The 19,259-nt window shown below is 37.7% G+C and overlaps 4 protein-coding genes across 5 annotated transcripts; 2 read left to right on the forward strand and 2 right to left on the reverse strand.

Annotated features, from left to right (window-relative positions):
• Window positions 1-576: 576 nt before the first annotated feature.
• LOC108827859 (uncharacterized) lies at window positions 577-2,576 on the reverse strand. The gene is made up of 6 exons (XM_018601362.2): window positions 2,250-2,576; window positions 1,657-2,023; window positions 1,461-1,545; window positions 1,284-1,370; window positions 935-1,186; window positions 577-846 (listed from the first exon to the last, which is right to left on the reverse strand). The coding sequence occupies exons 1-6, from the start codon at window positions 2,393-2,395 to the stop codon at window positions 770-772; spliced, it is 1,014 nt and encodes a 337-aa protein (XP_018456864.2). The 5' UTR covers window positions 2,396-2,576; the 3' UTR covers window positions 577-769.
• Window positions 2,577-3,039: 463 nt separating this feature from the next.
• LOC108837853 (pectinesterase QRT1-like) lies at window positions 3,040-5,086 on the reverse strand. The gene is made up of 5 exons (XM_018610865.2): window positions 4,634-5,086; window positions 3,960-4,155; window positions 3,671-3,874; window positions 3,328-3,563; window positions 3,040-3,223 (listed from the first exon to the last, which is right to left on the reverse strand). Exons 1-5 carry the CDS (start codon window positions 4,990-4,992, stop codon window positions 3,040-3,042), a joined length of 1,179 nt encoding a protein of 392 aa, XP_018466367.2. The 5' UTR covers window positions 4,993-5,086.
• Window positions 5,087-7,779: 2,693 nt separating this feature from the next.
• LOC108840788 (uncharacterized) lies at window positions 7,780-15,305 on the forward strand. 2 transcript variants are annotated; one of them, XM_057002650.1, is made up of 7 exons: window positions 7,780-7,995; window positions 13,383-13,403; window positions 13,496-14,182; window positions 14,286-14,340; window positions 14,432-14,568; window positions 14,640-14,726; window positions 14,812-15,305. In XM_057002650.1, the coding sequence occupies exons 1-7, from the start codon at window positions 7,978-7,980 to the stop codon at window positions 15,052-15,054; spliced, it is 1,248 nt and encodes a 415-aa protein (XP_056858630.1). In that variant the 5' UTR covers window positions 7,780-7,977; the 3' UTR covers window positions 15,055-15,305. The 2 variants fall into 2 exon arrangements, with proteins under 2 accessions (XP_056858630.1, XP_056858631.1); XM_057002651.1 differs by having other exon boundaries at window positions 14,286-14,331.
• A 167-nt stretch (window positions 15,306-15,472) lies between these two features.
• On the forward strand, window positions 15,473-18,683 carry LOC108840523 (receptor-like protein 31). Its single transcript, XM_018613349.2, has one exon. The coding sequence runs from the start codon at window positions 15,688-15,690 to the stop codon at window positions 16,768-16,770; it is 1,083 nt and encodes a 360-aa protein (XP_018468851.2). The 5' UTR covers window positions 15,473-15,687; the 3' UTR covers window positions 16,771-18,683.
• Window positions 18,684-19,259: the final 576 nt, after the last annotated feature.

The following is a 19,259-nucleotide window of genomic DNA, read 5'->3' on the forward strand; positions in this document are numbered from 1 at the left end:
TGTGATAAATAAAAAGGCATGCCTCTATTATGCATGAATGTTATTTTTCCCTAAATATAGAGGGAAAAATAACAATCTTTATTTTAGAAAAATAAATAGAAATACATAGTATGAAGTAGATTTTACTCCATTATATCATATATAGGCAAATATAGGATGGATTGAAGATGCTCTCACTGAACCACCCAGCAAAAGCTCTTTGTTCCACAATAATGGGATCCAGCAAAAGAGGTATAGCTGATAGCAAGCTTGAACAAAAGAGAGATTGATGCTCATAGAGCTTTATCAAACAGAAATGGAGATAGCTTTAGAAAGCTTTATTGAAATGCTAGAAACTAAAGGGAAGGAGAAGATTCAGTTGTCACCAAGTATCAAAAATAACTATTGATTGTTTTATTGTAGTAGCAATAGAGTTTTCACGTTGGCTAGTATGCTAAACATTAGTATAAGAGGTTTGTTTATGGGTTTTAGCTGACACAATTTGAACAACCATTCTTTCACGCAGACAATCTGCATAAGAGGAATAACATGTTCAGTCAATAATTTAACAAGAAACTTTTAGAATCTAACAATAAATCATTCAGGAAATAATCACCTGACTTATTGTACTATTGTACATTCTTGTAAACCATCGAGTCCATCAATCAAAGTGTTTCAAGATTTCAGTTAAAACTAGATGAAAAAAAAAAAATTCAGAAGACCAAAAAACAAAGCTCGTTGAATTAAAATTGGATCACAGAACAGAAGAATTCAATTTCCACAAAAGAAGTTAACTATCAGCTTGAAGAGTCTTCTGCAAGCAAATCGAAACAACCATCGGACCAGCCAAGTCCCCCAGCGCGCACCCTGCATTAAATAAAACAATACACATATCAATCATCGTTACAAAATGCAAAATTTCCATCAATTTATCATCAGTAACAGTGGAGCTCACCGATCCATTGGCCCATGGAGGGACGTATGAGACAAGAGCAGATGCCAGCTCCAATGGCAGCAAAAACTAAAGAAGCACCACACCGTACTGTGATGCCCACAACTTTGTTCCCAAGGTCCTTGGCTTTCTCCGATATCAAAACTTGCTCCACTTCTTCTTCCTCCTCCTCGGGTTTAACAGACCTAAACAGACATCTGTAAATCTCTATGCCTACTTGAACTGTCCACGATGCTGCAATCCCGAGGAAGTGTCCTGCGTAAAACCGCGCCAATGACACAACATATACATATATTAAGCTTCAGGAGATTGCTCATGTAAGATAGAAGAGCGAGCTTTTGATGATCATTACCTCTAAGAGTTGTCTGGCTGACTTTAAAGATGTATACATGTGTGGGCCACCCTCTCCCAGCTTTGCGTAAAGTTGACTGAGGCACATCTGCATATATATACACAATTTTCATTATGTAAAGACAAGTTTGTTGTTGGTAAGCAAAGTAATAGAAGACGATGTGTTGTTAGTTGTTACCCTTTAGAAGTTTCCATGCCATACGCTGTGAGACATAACTAATAGCCACCCTTTCAAGAACCCTCCTAGTGGTCACAACTGTGGTCTGAATCATATATACACATACACCCAACATTAGCAAATTTAAAAACATTGACACCCATGAATCAAATCAACCTTTTATAATTGTTTCACAGTTTCAGCCTCTCTTACTAACCTCACGTGCAATCTGCTTGGCTGATTTTTTAAGAGGAACAATCAAGTCCACACGGCGGCGCTCTCCTTCCTCAGGAGCATTGTTTAGAAAATCCTCATCATCATCGTCCTCAGAAGCAGGTTTAGGCTCCAAAAGAGGGAGATAGAACATGAGGAGGGATCTCACGGTGGTCATCGCAAGGGCCCTGAACTCAAAGGCAGAGAAAAGCGGCTTTGGCTGGATACTGTAAACCTTAGAGGAGCTAGGAGGAATGTACGTAGGCGGTTGAATCTGCAAAGACACTTTTCGTATAGCAGCGAGGTAATCATCATCTATTCCAGCTGCTGCTGAGGCCGCATCACAGTACGCAACTCGAGGCTCAAAACAACTGTATATAACAGAAACAGTTTTTGAATTAAAACAACAAAAGTTTCTAAATGTTTTTGTTACTGCAGTTATTATCCGGAGATTACTATTCTGACCCTGAGCTAGTGATTAACCCTAATCACGAAACAAAATCACTAATCCAATTACACTTATCTATCTCACGATCCAATCAAAATACAAAACAGAGGATCAATCAATACAGAGAGAAAGAGGACTGAGAGACGTACCCGAAGAGAAACCTAGAGGCGAAGGGAGCAGTGGCGGCGGCGGAAACGACGACGGAGGCGGGAGAGAGAGACGAGGATGAGTGGTGGATACGGTGTGTGTTATGAGATTTCTTGAGTAGATCTAAGACTATAGCTATTCCCGCCATTACTTACAAGGACAAACGAATCTCTCTCGATGATGTCTTTCAATCAGAAGAAGAAGAAGAAGAAAGTGTAAATCTTCGCTTGCTTTGTGATTAACTTGCTGTAGATTTTCTCTTCCAGCTTCTTTCCGTTAATAATATTTTTTTTATTCTCGAGAGAAAAAATTAATATAGATTCTGAAAAGACAAGAGTTCTGTTGACTTTTCCTTTTGATATTCTTCCGTTTTATTTACGGTTTGGCCCATTAAAAGCCTATAATAGCATAGCTAAACCGGCCCATTAATAAATACACAATTTTCTTAAAATTTGAGAGAGAGAGAGAGAGATCTGGCCATCTGTTAACAACATATAAATCTTCATGTAAAAGACTCAAGAATACTCTCTCTTGTATCTTATTCTTGTAAAAGACTCAAGATTATTATCAACCAAGCTTCCCATGTTATCCTCTCTTACGTAAACACTCTAAAATATTTGTTCGTAGGCTAATTTATATGCGCTGACATTGGCGTGTTTAAGGAGAAGTTACGTGAGTGAATGTGAACAGAGAGAAGAGTTTATTAAACTTTGACATATTTAATAACCCACTGTAGAATGTAACGGACTACTAATGTGAAATGTTTAAAATATAATTAGGTCATCATAGCTGCTAAATGGACCATTGAGAGTTTTTATTATCTGAAGTTTTGAGTCTCAGCCATTTATCTCCAGATATGAACTTCATCCCAAGAAAAGGCTTCGCATCATCTTGAGTTAGACTCTTTGACCATGGTACTCTACCTGTTCTATCTGCTCCCTTTCCGGTGCAATTATACTCTCCGAATAGCACCTCACTGCAATAAGAAAACAAAAAAAAAACTCGTCTTTTGGGTTTTATTTTTCAGACAGAACAGCCGAGAGTGTTCAGTTTCAAGATCCTTTTTCTTGTTTTTGTTACCTGTCCCTGGCCTTGTCTTCCCAGTCATCCCAACCTGAAGGTTTGATGACATCAGCCATGTAACAGTTTGAATAAACAACTCTCGAGTGGGTTCCCCAAGCTCTTGCTAGGTAAACCTTCCCTGTTCCGCCGATGTAACAGTTCACAAACGAGAAACCACTATTCTCACTCTCCGCGTCTCTATGGTGAGCCGCGATAGATCCAATACCCTCTGCGGTTGAGCGGATGTAACAGTCCTGTCGTGTTTTTTCCACCAAACACACACAAAGTCTCTCAGACCATTTTGTATTCGATATAAGAAAGGACTAAAGAAGGGACAAGTGAAAAAAGGTGTTATTAGTACCCGGTAAAGCGACGTGGCGTTACCAAAGATGAAGTCAACATTTCCTTCGATATAGCATTTGAGGAAGTAGTGAGATCCACTTTCATCATTAAGAGTGTCTTGTGATCCCAAAACCCTTACTTTGTACAACATTGATTTGTCCCCTGTTATCCTCAGGGCCGCCGCTTGCTTCCCTATCTCTCCCGGCTCTGCCACCACCGTGTTCTGCACTCATTCCCAAAAAAATCAGATCAAAGAAATTCAAACTCCATAGAGAAGAACAGAAAAAAGAAGAGACCAGAGATAGGACCTTGATAGTGATGGCAGTGGCGCAGAAGAAGTCAGAGTCTACTCTAACAGTGGCTGTTCTGAAAGTGCCGATTTCACTACCATTGGTATAACGGTCTGAAGCTTTATCGCTCCAAGTAATGACTGTCTTTCCCACGTAACTCTGATGACCTATGAACGAAATGTACGGTTTAGTGCTCGGCACGATCACCTTCTCCCTGCAACGACCAAGACATAACGTTTTTAAAAATAAATAAAAAATAACACAAAAACAAAGATTATGTGAAATCCACTTTTTGGAATAAAATCTTGGCACTTATTTTTTTGCATTCCTTAAAATGTTAACCAGTTAAAACGATAAAAGTAAAAAGGATATTGTATTTCATTCCATATTAATCCATCGATGCATGGTAGAGTAGAGAGAGTTATAGTTGTATTAAGAGAATAAATGGAATAATGATTCTATTCCATAAAATAATTATTCCAATAATTTCATCTATTCATTTTATTAGTCACCAGTTACGCAAGAGTATGACACAGACGGAGAGTATGTGGAAAGATGTATTACAAAAACTACACATGTAACTGATGTGTAAGATTATCCTAGTAACTTATTATAAATGTTAACAAAACGTTTATAATAATGTTCTACTTAAAAAACAGGGGTTATGTCTTTATTCAGGATCTTTGATTTACCTGTAAATCCCAGGTTGAATGAAGATTTTAACTCTCTGTGAATTCCCCTCAGGAACCATATCAACAGCTCCTTGAACTGTAACAGAGTCTCCTCTTCCGTTCTTTTCTACCACAATCACTCTGCTCCCGTCTTCATCATTTGAGGGCGCCGGCGCCAGATATTCTTGACCAACCCCATTATCGTGTTTAAGGTTCCTCTCCCTTCTGAAATCTTTCGCAACACTCAAGTCTTCCCAGCTTATGTATCTCCCCAACTCGTTATCTGCATCATCACTCTGCAACAATCCCGATGTCCCTAAACCCAACAGAACCCAAAAACAGAGAAATGAAACCGACGGAATAAAGGCTTTGGCTTTCATGGAGAATGTCTCTGGAAAGATCAGAAGAAGAAAACAAAAAGTTAGTGTGGTTTCTTTTGTCAGAGTTGTGAAAGAAAAACGTTTTCAGGATTTGTTTCTTCTCTACCCTCTTACGTGGGAGTGAGTTGAAGATGGGTTTTAATAAATATGAGGACTCTCTCTTACACAATGTACAATGAAAGGAATAAAATATTCAATTGTTGAAAATACAATGAGTATATCCAAAATGAAATGTGATGATATATATCTGGTATTGAAAAGATTCAGCATATTGAATAAGTCAAAAGAAAGTATGGACTAAGGATGATATATTTCACTTTATAGAGATTTTCATATATTTCTAAATATTTAACAGCAATAATTTCACTGTAAATTAAGTAATTTATTTTTATTTTTTATACCAAAATTTGTTGTTTTATATTATCTATAAATATAATTATTAAATGGTAGAAGCACCGTGGCCTAGTGATCAAGGTTTAAAGGCTTCTACACCCAAGTATGGGGTTCGAATCCTAGACGACACAATTTCTACACCAGGAGGTCTGGGTTTCAATTCCCGGAAAAGACGAATTATGCAGAATATTGGAGACAAGTCTTACAAGGGATCTTCAGCATAGCGCAAGGAATACTGTCAGGAATGAATCTCATAGGGCAGCTCAGGATGATGCAGTCAGACATGAATTCTTATAAAGCAGGTAGAATGGCCAGCTGTAATATCGTCTATGTAATGTTTCTCATTGTTTCTAATAGCATAATAAACCCGACAAAAAAAAATATAATTATTAAATAATTATTAATTAGTAATGAATTTTATTAAAAAAACCATCAAAATGTGTAAAAGTTGAATTTGTGTCGAGTGATGAGATGAAAGAAAGAAAATATGATGTGTAATGTTAAAAGATAAAAATGTTGGTGTTAAATCTTGAAACCATTGTACATTCTTTAATTGTTGACTTCCCATAAGATACACTTGATAATTAAACATCACCAAATTATAATTTCTAATAGTTGTATTATATTTTTAAAAATTTGTAATATCTTATTTCAGATTATTTTTTATGTAACTGTAACAACTGTAAGAATAAAAACTTGTAATAATCAATTTATACAATTTGTTTTGTTTAGAAAATATAACTGTTCCCCTATATCTATATATAATCAAACAATATTCTCACGAAACTGCAAACTTATATTTTTCCCACCAAAATAACAAAATTGGGGTTTTATTCACAACTGAAAATCGAATTTTCTCACCAAAATTATAAAATCATATAATTGAGGCAAAACCGTAATATCAATTTTTATATTTTTCACTGAACCCAAAATTGCAAAAACCAAGTTTTCTTCTAGAACAACAAATTCATGTTTTGCTGACAAAACTGTTAAATCAATTTTCCTCGTCAAAATTATATGTAACCCTTACCAACCTCATGAACATGGTAAGCTGCTTAAGATCAGCCTATTTGAATGTTTCTGGCACATTTAAACCAGAAAATATCCTAGGGTTGTATCAAAGGCCGCAAATTATGTTTTCCGTAAAACCGCAAATTATGTTTTCCGAAAAATTGCAACACTGAATTTGTATGCCAAAATCATTTCTGCAAAAAAACTGTTAAATTATGTTTTTTTTGCCAAAACAGACAATTGTGTTTCATATTAAAACCGTAAAATCATATCAAAACACAAATCAGAAAATTATTTTTTGAGCCACAGCCAAAAATTGAGGTCATGGTTGTTTTCTTTGTATTTATTTTTTTTTTTTTTTTTTTTCGAGTAGATTTTACATTTTTGAAAAACTTTAAAGGTGATTTTAGATTTTGGGTTTTCAGAATAAAGTAAAACAATAAATATTTATTATGAAAAAAACTTATTATTATCAATAGAATAAATAATTTTTTATTAAAAATATTTTAAAATTAAAAAAATAAATAACTAAATTTTAAAAACAAACTTACTAGCTACATGTTAAAGTACATTTAATTTTACATTGACATGAAAATAAATTACTAATTAAAAATTCAAAACAAATAAAATAAAATTTAAAATTATTTTATAAAATATGGTAAGAATGAATAAAATTTATGCAATTCAAGTAATACAAAATAAATATTAATATCTGGGTTTGAAATTACTAAATCAATAAAAATATGAATTATTGTTTTTTTAATATGATTCCGCAGCACTACCTACTAGAGACATGTAAAATTTGATTTGTAAGTAAAATATTTTTATTTAATTTTCAATATCTAAATTAAGAAAAAAAATTATATTATCAATAAACTTATGTATATTGGTTTATTTTTAAATTAAAATAAGTTATTAAGTTAAAATACATTTTAATCACCTAAGAGAATTTGTCTTAGTGTTTATTTATCAAATCTAAAATTATTTATTTATGTTTTGTGTAATAATTTTATAATAGTTATAATTTTTAATTTATATTAAATCGTAATTGAATCGAATTAATGTTAAAACAAAATAGATGGCTAAAATTAATAAATGTTTTTAGACAACCAACCTAAGAATATCTCTTATAATTTATAATAAATAATAATTGGGTCGAATTTATATATGTAAAGCAAACATTTTATTGTACAAACCTAACAGCATCTAGCTTTATTTTTTTTCTTAGAAAACCAGATGGAATATTTCGCTAATTCGGTTCAGATTTCGGTTTGAATTTTCAAGTAAAGTGCCATATGAAAATATGCCTACTACCCACTTAAAAGTCGGCCCATGAAAATCATAGATCGTAAGGGAAAATAAATAACAAATGCACTTTCGGCTTTGGGATATGGTTACGAGCCCAGTGATACTGGAGAAGAAGACGCCTAGTGTCACCGGAGAATCCGCGACTTCGGAATCCTCCTCGCCGGCGTAAAAAGAAGTTGAAGAAAGCTTCTACTTGATCAAATCAAAAAACTAAGAACGGCGTACACTCCTACAACTGTAAACATAAAAAACGGCACTACATTCTACATACCAATGGAAGCTGAAGATGACTCCGGTATTAGGATATGAATACCGGTTATTACCGGTTTAGTAAATTGATTATATCTTGGTTTAGTTTCTTTTTGCTAAACCGAACTCATATATATATTTGTAACTCGATTGTACAGTTTGACTAAGGAAAATAACAAACTCTTTTCCTCAACTCTTGGATAAGCTCTCTCTCTCTAATGGCGAAGTCATAGCTTGAATCATCTTCTTCATCATCTTTGATTCTGAGTTTGATATGGTATCAGAGCAAAGATAAATTGCTTCCGCATCGTTTTTTTTTTTCCGTCTTCGTCGTCTCCATGAGTCTTCCATTGCTTTCTCTTTCGCGATTCCTTTATCACTGCGTTGTTGCGATTAGTGAGCTTTGCGTCGCGATTCTGATCTGTTGCTTGTTCGTGATTGCTTGTTGCGATTGATCATCTCAGTGATTGATTCGTTCGATCTTGCTTCAAGATCTTCTCGTCTCTTGTTTGATGGCGTCTTCAAATCACGTTTCAGCTCCAGATTCAACTGATTCTTCCCGTCGTTCCTCTGATCATTACGAGAATCCTTATTATCTGCACAATAATGATCATGCGGGATTGATTCTTGTTACAGATCGTCTCACCATGGCATCTGAGTTTCATTCTTGGCGCAGATCTATCCGTATGGCGTTGAATGTGCGTAACAAACTCGGCTTCATTGATGGTACAATCCCTAAACCATCTGTATCACATCGCGATTATGGAGCCTGGTCTCGTTGCAATGATATTGTAGCCACTTGGTTGATGAACTCTGTTTCCAAGAAGATTGGACAGAGCTTATTGTTCATTTCAACGGCGGAGGGAATCTGGAATAATCTCATCTCTAGGTTTAAGCAAGATGATGCTCCTAGAGTGTTTGATATTGAGCAGAGGTTGAGCAAGCTTGAACAAGGTTCTATGGATGTATCCACCTATTATACGGAGTTGGTCACTCTTTGGGAGGAACATCGAAACTTTGTGGAACTTCCGGTTTGTACATGTGGGAAATGTGAGTGTGATGCAGCTGCTTTATGGGAGAAATTGCAGCAGAGAAGCAGAGTCACGAAGTTTTTGATGGGATTGAACGAGTCATATGAACAGACACGTCGTCATATTCTCATGCTCAAACCTATCCCAACAATAGAAGAGGCATTTAACATCGTTACTCAAGATGAGCGTCAGCGTTCTATTCGTCCTGTTACTGCAGTTGATAATGTGGCTTTTCAAACTATGCATGCTCCTTCAGTTGCCGCAGATACTGCTTATGTTGCAGCATATAATGCAGGACGTGCTCATCAGAGGCCAATTTGCACTCATTGTGGGAAAGCTGGTCATACTGTTCAAAAGTGTTTCAAGATACATGGCTATCCTCCAGGTTATAAGGGATATGGAGCTTCTCAATCCAGGAATCAGTCTCAGAATCGAAACAATCCACCTCCTTTGAATCCTCTTCCACAGAGTTCAACACAAGTCGCTGCTTTGACTAATGCTGTGGCGAAGGTGAATACTGATTCATGTGCTGTTTCCATTCCACCGGCTTCTCAAATGACTAGTGGTGGTGTTACCATGAATATGCCACACTTCACTCCTCAACAACTTCAGAGTTTGATCACGCAGTTCAATGCTCATGTACGAGTTTCAGAGTCTCAAGTCCCTTCCTCACAAGCTTCTCTTCCACACGCAACAATCACTGAACATGGCTACATGGATCCTCATTGTACCTCTGGTATCTTTCCATTTCCTTCTATAAACCTTACTTTTGAAAATAATACCCTTCTTTACAAACATCACTGCCTTTCCTCTTTACAAACTTTTCTTCCTAAAGATACTTGGATCATTGACAGTGGTGCTTCTAGTCACGTTTGCTCAGACTTAGCAATGTTTGATAGTGTAATACCAGTATCTTCTGTCACGGTAACCTTACCTAATGGTAGTTTAGTTCCGATTACACATACTGGTACTATCAAGATAAATGATTCTTTGGTCTTATATGATGTTTTGTTGGTTCCTGATTTTCGATTTAACCTCATTAGTGTGAGTAGTTTGATTCGTACATTGAAGTGTGCTGCTCATTTCTTTCCTACTGGTTGTTTGATCCAGGAACTTTCTCAGGGCTTGATGATTGGGAAGGGTAGCCTTTACAACAATCTTTACATTCTTGATGCATCATATAGTGTTTCTTCTGCCAAGACTCTGTTCTGTGGCTCTGTTGCAACTGATAGCATTGTCTGGCATCAACGTTTGGGACATCCTTCCACAAGTGTTTTTCACAAGATCTCTTCGTCTTTACCATCTTTCAAAACCATCGAGTCTGAGTCTTTTCTTTGTAAAGTCTGTCCTTTAGCTAAACAGCGTCGCTTAGCTTATGTGTCTCATAATAATCTCGCTGATAAGCCATTTGATTTGATTCATTTAGATGTTTGGGGTCCTTTTAGTGTTGAGTCTGTTGAAGGTTACAAGTATTTTCTTACTTTGGTAGATGATTGTACAAGGATCACATGGGTTTACATGTTAAAGAATAAAAGTGATGTTTCCATTGTTTTTCCTCTGTTTCTTCAGCATGTTTCTACTCAGTACAATACCAAAGTGAAAGCCATTCGATCTGACAATGCTCCAGAGTTAGCCTTTACAGATTTGATCAAAGAGTTAGGCATGATGCATTATTTTTCTTGTCCATATACTCCTCAGCAAAATTCTGTAGTTGAGAGGAAACATCAGCATCTTCTCAATGTTGCAAGAGCTCTGCTTTATCAATCTAATGTTCCTCTTGCGTATTGGAGTGATTGTATCATGACTGCTGTTTTTCTTATCAATAGAATGCCTTCCCCTTTGTTAAATAACAAGTCGCCTCTTGAGAAACTGTTAGGTAAGATTCCAGATTACACTTTATTAAAATCATTTGGTTGCTTGTGCTTTGCTTCTACTTATGCTAAAGATAGAACAAAGTTTAGTCCTCGTGCTATTCCTTGTGTATTTCTTGGCTATCCAACTGGTTTTAAAGGCTATAAGGTGTTAGATTTGGATTCACATTCGGTTTTCATTTCGAGAAATGTGGTGTTTGAAGAAAAAGTTTTCCCTTACAAGACTAGTGATATTCTTTCGCATTCTGTTGATATGTTTCCAAATACAATCTTGCCTATGCCGCCTCCTTTACATTTTGTTGAGACTATGCCTCTTGCTTTTGATAGTGTTTCTTCTTTACCTTCTGATACATCTTCTGTGCCTTCTTTGTCACGCTCACACACACATAACACTGAACCTGTAAGCACTGTTTCAGAAGATACTGGTACTAGGCAATCGAATGTTACTAGGCCTAAGAGAACAACTAAAGCACCCACTTATCTGTCTCAGTATCATTGTTCTCTTATTCCTACAATTACTCCTTCTTCAGTTCGTTTACCACGAACATCTCAAATTTCTACTACTTCAAATCACCATTGCTTCCTTATTCCTCCTTCTTCCTCTGTTTCATCACCTTTTTCTTCCTCTTTTAAAACACCTTATCCTATATCCTCTGTTCTCTCTTATGACCGTTTAAACCCAGCTTTTCAGTCCTCTATTATTTCCTATTCCATGGAAACCGAACCAAAGACCTTTAAGCAGGCCATGTCATCTGATAAGTGGAAGGGAGCAGTGAATGTGGAACTTGTGGCTATGGAGCAAAACGGTACGTGGGAGATTGTTGCCTTACCTGAAGGGAAGAATGTGGTGGGTTGTAAATGGATTTTCACTATAAAGTACAACGCAGATGGTACTATTGAGAGATATAAAGGGCGTCTGGTGGCTCAAGGTTTCACTCAACAAGAGGGAATCGATTTTCTTGATACTTTCTCCCCGGTTGCTAAGCTTACCAGTGTGAAGCTATTACTTGGTTTGGCTGCTATCACAGGGTGGAGTCTCACTCAAATGGATGTATCCAACGCATTTTTACATGGAGATTTGGATGAGGAAATCTACATGCGTCTTCCTCAAGGTTACACTCCTCCTGATGGTGTTGTCCTTCCTCCTAATGCTGTTTGTCGCCTGAAGAAATCGATTTATGGCCTTAAACAAGCGTCAAGACAATGGTATAAACGATTCTCTTCTGTTCTATTGGGAGCTAACTTCATTCAGTCTCCAGCGGATAACACATTGTTTGTGAAGAAGACTGCCACTTCTTTTGTTGCTGTTTTGGTATATGTCGATGACATATTGATAGCAAGTGATGATGATGCAGCAGTTGCAGAGCTTAAGACTCTTCTCCGATCTGAGTTTAAAATCAAGGATCTTGGTCCTGCTCGATTCTTTCTTGGACTTGAGATTGCTAGATCTTCTGCAGGGATCTCGGTCTGTCAAAGAAAGTACACTCTCAATCTTCTCGAGGATACAGGTCTACTTGGTTGCAAGCCAAGCTCTATTCCAATGGATCCAACTCTGCATCTAACTAAGGATCTTGGAACTTTGCTCTCCAATCCTACTCAATACCGTGAATTAATCGGCCGTCTCATCTATCTTACCATCACGAGACCGGACATTACATTTGCGGTTCATCAACTCAGTCAGTTCCTCTCTGCTCCGACTGATGTACACTTGCAGGCAGCTCATAAAGTCCTTCGTTATCTGAAGAATAATCCAGGCCAAGGATTGATGTACTCTGCTACTACTGAGTTGTGCTTGAATGCATTTGCCGATGCAGATTGGGCAACTTGCAAGGAGACTCGTCGTTCTATTACGGGTTTCTGCGTTTATCTTGGTAACTCCTTGATCAGCTGGAAGTCAAAGAAACAGGGAGTTGTTAGCAGGAGCAGTACCGAAGCTGAATACAGGAGTCTTGCTATGGTTACTTGTGAATTGATTTGGTTGCAACAGCTTCTTCGCGACTTGTGTGTGACTGTGACAGGTCCTGCAAAACTTTACTGTGACAACAAGTCGGCTCTGCATATTGCTACGAACCCGGTCTTCCACGAGCGCACCAAGCACATCGAGATTGACTGCCACACCGTTCGAGATCAGATCAAGGCAGGACGTCTCAAAACGTTTCATGTTTCTACCGGAAATCAACTCGCCGATATTCTGACTAAGCCTCTACAGCCGGGACCGTTTCATTCCTTTCTTCAACGGCTATCTTTGTCAAGCCTTTATCAACCTGATGATTCACGGATAAAGACTTGAGGGGGGGGGTATTAGGATATGAATACCGGTTATTACCGGTTTAGTAAATTGATTATATCTTGGTTTAGTTTCCTTTTGCTAAACCGAACTCATATATATATTTGTAACTCGATTGTACAGTTTGACTAAGGAAAATAACAAACTCTTTTCCTCAACTCTTGGATAAGCTCTCTCTCTCTAATGGCGAAGTCATAGCTTGAATCATCTTCTTCATCATCTTTGATTCTGAGTTTGATATCCGGCAACAAGGACCTCTTCGTGCGTTTCTATTTCCTTAAATAATCTCAATGTCTTTTGCAAAGTTTCAGTCTTTGTTGATTCGTAATGGTCTCTCTTCTTTGGTTGATCAGGATGGTTATCATCCTCTTTCATCCACTGAAGCTGCTTCTGGTAGTCATAGTCCCAATACCAAGAGGAAAGTCGAAAACTCTTTTGGTCTCTTCTGCGTTATGAGAAAGAGAGCTCGTGGGTACATCTCTGTTGATGATGATGATGATGACGACGACATGTCTTCTTCGGAGAAAGGTGATGACTTTTTCTGCAGCGACAGTGACACAGACATGTCTGATTGTTCTGAGTTCGATGTTATATCACAACATGTTGTACAAGACACGGGTTTGATTGATGGCGAAAATGGAGTTAGCAGCAATGATGAACCAATACCGATCAGCAGTGTTCCTCCTGATGGTGGTTCAAGCGGCGTATTGCTGCTAGACACTTGTTCGTTTCAACAGAGGGTCGGATGTTTAAGCGAGTACAACAACGTTCGTGATGACGAGTTTGGTCTTGGTATCTCTCCAGTGCCTTTAACGAAAACCCTCCAAGGATCTGGTAGGCAGTGGTCAGTGTGTGGCTCTGTAGCTGGAGTCAGAAACATAACTCTATTGGGAGATAGTTCAGGAGGTGCGTGTAGTGCCTTGGGTGGTGAACAGTTAGATGTGAATGTAAGTAGCTTTCAAGGCATGGATGCAGGACTTTCTCAAACTCTATACCAGGAAGAAGAAGATGAGATGTCCTTTTCTGACGTTGATGCAATGGTAGAACTTGGTCGTCACTCTTGAAATACAAGCCAGTCAAGTTTTATCATTAAAATGTGTGTGTTTCTGATCTCTGACTTCACTCACTTGAAAACATTTCCAGATACGCAGATTGAATCTGATCCCTGATGATTCAGATTCATGCTTAGGTATGGAAGGTAGCATATAGTTACTTTGTTCACTTTGTTGCATCCACAAAGATTGTTTAAAAAAAACAAAAAAAAACATGTCCCGTTTTATGATTTCTAGAACGGAACATGTCTAAGCATCCAAGACATACATTACTTGGACTGGAACACTGCTCGATTCCGAGAGGAATTATATCTCAAGGGGCAATAGCAGTCCTGCATTGTCGTGGCTTAAAGCATTTTATCAGGAAACAAGAGGTATGTAAGACAATCCATGTCCTATCTAATCCTCTTACTTATATGACACAAGCTCATTTCTTTGTTGAAAGGTAATTATTGGAAGGTCATGTGATGGCATGAATGTTGATATTGACTTGAGTAAATATGGTTATGGGAGCAATATATCTCGGCGTCAGGTGATTGATTCTCTTTATCTTTCCCAAAGTTTAAAATAAGTTCGATGATTAAAGTTCTTGATCACCACCATACTTTTCTTCCTAGGCATTGGTGAAGCTAGAGAAGAAGGGATCATTCTCTCTAAAGAACCTTGGAAAGCGACATATCCTTGTAGACGGGGAGAAGCTTAATACAGGACAGATTGCATCCCTCACATCATGTAGCTCAGTGCAGATTAGAGGAGAAGTCTTTGTGTTCAAGATTAACAAAGAAGCAGTGAGACAGTTCTTGAAGAACAACATAAAGAGAAACAGCAAGGACGACACCAAGTTCAGATGGTGCGAATAGATTATTGTTTAGTACCTTTTGCTCTGCATAGTCTTTAGTTACCCCACCTCTCAGTATGGGTTAAAATTACGTTTAAGCACCTAACGCCAATGAGTGGATCCCTTTAATCATATGTGGACATTTTGGTCTTCTTTGGTAGATTTATAAGTTAAGTTTAGAGAAAATGATTTGGAGTCTTTTGCTTGCAACAGCTGCAAGTTACTTCTCTGAAGTGTTTTCTTCTGTCAACCACCAATTATTTAATTTACATATTGACAATTTGTGGTCAAATGGGTACAAAAAAAACAAAAAAAGTTAACCGAATTTTGTCTATATATGACTTGTGAATCGGTAATAATCTTGAATTGTTCTGCTTTGGAATCTATAGAGAAGAATCTAAATCTCTTCTTACATCTGATTTTATGGTGAATGTTGATAGGACCAACCACACCTCACTGTACAGTACTTGTCTTCACGTGTATATGTGGATGGACCCATCACACACATATGACATAACTACATGTACATATATATATTAATATATATAAGAACATCTTTCAATGGATCTATCACATGTCTTGCTCCTCTCATCCGACGGTCCTTTTCCACTCCATACTCTTCTTCTTCTTCTTCAGCTAGTCTCAGAAGCCAAACATGGCTCCTCTCGTTTCTCTTCTTGTTATACTCCTCACTGTTTCTTTAGCAGAGTCCAAGACTTTCTGGGGTGACGTGGCAGCTCTTAAAGAGTTCAAGAACTCCGTCGACACCAACTCCATGACCCCCGGCTCTTGCCTCAGCTCCTGGGACTTCACCCTCGATCCCTGCGACAATTTATCCGGCGAGACATTCACCTGCGGCTTCAGCTGCGACGCCGTCGTCTCCGGATCGGGTCGGGTCACGGAGCTCATCCTCGACCAAGCCGGTTACTCAGGCTCCCTCACCTCCGTCTCATTCAACTTCCCTTACCTCCAAACCCTCGAACTCTCCGGCAACTACTTCTCCGGTCCACTTCCCCACTCCCTCTCCAACCTCACGCGCCTCACGGGCCTCTTCCTCTCCGCAAACTCCTTCTCAGGCTCCATACCCGCTTCCCTCGGGTCAATGCCCCTTCTAGAAGAGCTCCTCCTCGACAACAACATCCTCAACGGCTCCGTTCCGACAAGTTTCAACCGTCTCTCCCGCTTAAAACGGTTAGAAATCCAGCAGAACAAAATCTCCGGCGAACTCCCCGATCTGAGCCCTCTCGAGAACCTGAACTACCTCGACGCGAGCGATAACCGGATCTCCGGTCCGGTCCCGTCGTCGTTACCCGGTTCACTAGCCCAAATCTCGATGCGTAACAACCTCATGGAAGGAACGTTACCAGAGAGCTTCAGAAACTTAACCTCTCTCGAAGTGATCGATCTCAGCCACAACAAACTCAACGGCTCGATCCCATCGTTCATCTTCACTCATCATCCAACTCCCCAACAGCTAACTCTCTCCTTCAACGGCTTCACTTCTATAGACTCTCCTCGCTACTACTCGCCCTCGGGTCTCCCCAGCGAGCTAATCTCCGTGGACCTCAGCTACAACCAGATCAGAGGCCCGTTACCTCTCTTCATGGGCCTGTTACCGAAGCTCTCGGCTCTGTCTTTGGAGAACAACAGCTTCTCTGTCTTTGGAGAACGAAAGACTGATCAAAACAATGGCAAAATCATACGCCGTTTTCTTCAGGTTGTTCCGAGACGCCATTAGGGCGGGAATAACGAAACCACCAATTTATGCTATCGAAAGAAAGGTCCACCCTCATTATTACCCGGACTTAACGTTCTCCAAGGCGAACAAAAAAACTAAGCTACCAAACGACCGAGCGAGCTTCCACATGTATATTCGGAATCACCAGAAACACTTCAATGTGAATGATGTGCAAGATGTGCTCAAGTTGAAAGCGGAGACAAAAAGCCGTCACGCCATATCAAGTTCTCAACTTTCTTGTCACCCATTTTAAAGGAAGCAAAACCCAAATGAATCTTGTCACCTAAGAGAAACATAAGCAAGAACCTACTACTACACCCATTATTATACTATGGCGTGACGGCTTTTTGTCTCCGCTTTCAACTTGAGCACATCTTGCACAGCATTCACATTGAAGTGTTTCTGGTGATTCCGAATATACATGTGGAAGCTCGTTCGGTCGTTTGGTAGCTTAGTTTTTTTGTTCGCCTTGGAGAACGTTAAGTCCGGGTAATAATGAGGATGGACCTTTCTTTCGATAGCATAAATTAGTGGTTTCGTTATTCCCGTCCTAATAGCCTCTCGGAACAACCTGAAGAGAACGGCGTATGATTTTGCCATTGTTTTGATCAGTCTTTTGAGAGAGAGAGAGAGAGAGAGAGAGAGAGAGAGAGAGAGAGAGAGAGAGAGAGAGAGAGAGAGAGAGATAAGTGTGAAAGAATACGAGACATGTACACCTATATTTAAAGACTACGTGAGAAAGAAATGAGTAATACCACATTATACTATACACATTCATTTTCTTAAAACTGAGCTGGTCAATTTTTCTACAGTTGGACCCGTCCTTGTGCGCGTCATAATGAAGACGTGCTGTGTTCATTCAGTATTTCCTAAAACGATTACTGTTGCACCAGTTTTTCAGAAAAAAAAGCTTTTACGTTTTTAAAGTAAGAATATAAATCGATTATTGCTCGAAAATAAATGCATAGTATCGAGAGTGTTGCAAGATGTAGGATCTTGGTGAATTTTTAACCTATAGTATACCTTAGTTATCTTAATTTTTAACCTATAGTATAGTCTAATTAATCTTTTATATTATAAAGCAGAAGTCATTTGACATTTATAAGTGTCTTTTCAAAAATAAATTAAAACAATTTTTTTAATATAATATTTTCCCAAGACGTATTTTACAATACCCTAACTAAAACTGCTTCTATTTCCCACTACTTCCACTACTAAACCTAATATCCACTATCTTCAACTCTATGAGTTACCACATTTCTTATATTCGTCAACAAACAAAATGTTTATAGTTATTTTCGATGAAAATGATGATGAACACCGTCAATGAGTCTCCACATATAGTTTTTGGACGAGGTTTCTTATAGTTGCTTTTCTTTTTGATCTTTTATCCATCTCAAGTTTATTTTTTGTATCTGCATCTCTTGGTATTTTTAATTCATTTTTTTTTTTTTTATAACGAAAGGTATCAACACGTCAGTAGGGGAAGGAAATCAAGTTATATGTGGTTATCAGTAGAAGTTAGTCAAAGAGTAGATGGATATCCTAATAATAAGTTCAGTAATTGCAAAGAAAAGGTTATTAAAAATCGATAGTTTCATTCCATCTGAAAGTAAAAGTGAGAAAATGCATATGATTGTATTTTTTTCTGTCACACTATGACTTTGCTTTTGATAACAAATATAATTATATAGAAACTTTAAATTACATATATTTACGTTTCATTGTTATAAGATTGTTTTGTCATTATTTATGATTTGTTATATTTCAGTAACTTTTATGTTTCTCTTAGGTGACAAGATTCATTTGGGTTTTGCTTCCTTTAATATGGGTGACAAGAAAGTTGAGAACTTGATATCCGATTGCTTTAGGTGCAAGATTCATTAGGGTTTGGTTGATAGCTTTAAAAAAGATTGGACCTTTAGCTTAGGCCTGGGCATTCGGGTACCCATTCGGGTTCGGTTCGGGTTTTTTGGATTTCGGTTCTATTTTGTAACACCTTCTAGGTCCCATTCTAGTAAATCTACAAGTTCGGTTCGGGTTCGGATATAACACATCGGTTTTGGTTCGGTTCGGTTAATACCCGAAGTAACCATATATCATTCGGATTCGGGTTATATCAGATCGGTTCGGATATACCCTAAGTAAAATCTAAAATTCAATAGAAAAACATAAAAATATATACTTATTTATATATAATGGAGTATTTAAGATATTCCCTAGTCTATATTTGAGAAGTGATTTGCCACATGTCTTCTCTACAATCGTTTTCACAAAAAAAATTGTGACGTGTCTATTAAGATTGATGACATGTCATATGGTTAAATATGACATGGACAATTACATTTAATGCTAATATATATTTTTGAAAATCTTTTTAGAATATGGCAATAACTCATATATTACATTTAATATTGATTTATATTTTTGGTAAACTTTGTAGAATATGGTAATAACTCATAAATCATCACTAAAATAAATATATTCAA

Source organism: Raphanus sativus, chromosome 2, assembly GCF_000801105.2.
Source record: "Raphanus sativus cultivar WK10039 chromosome 2, ASM80110v3, whole genome shotgun sequence".
Lineage (NCBI taxonomy): Eukaryota > Viridiplantae > Streptophyta > Magnoliopsida > Brassicales > Brassicaceae > Raphanus > Raphanus sativus.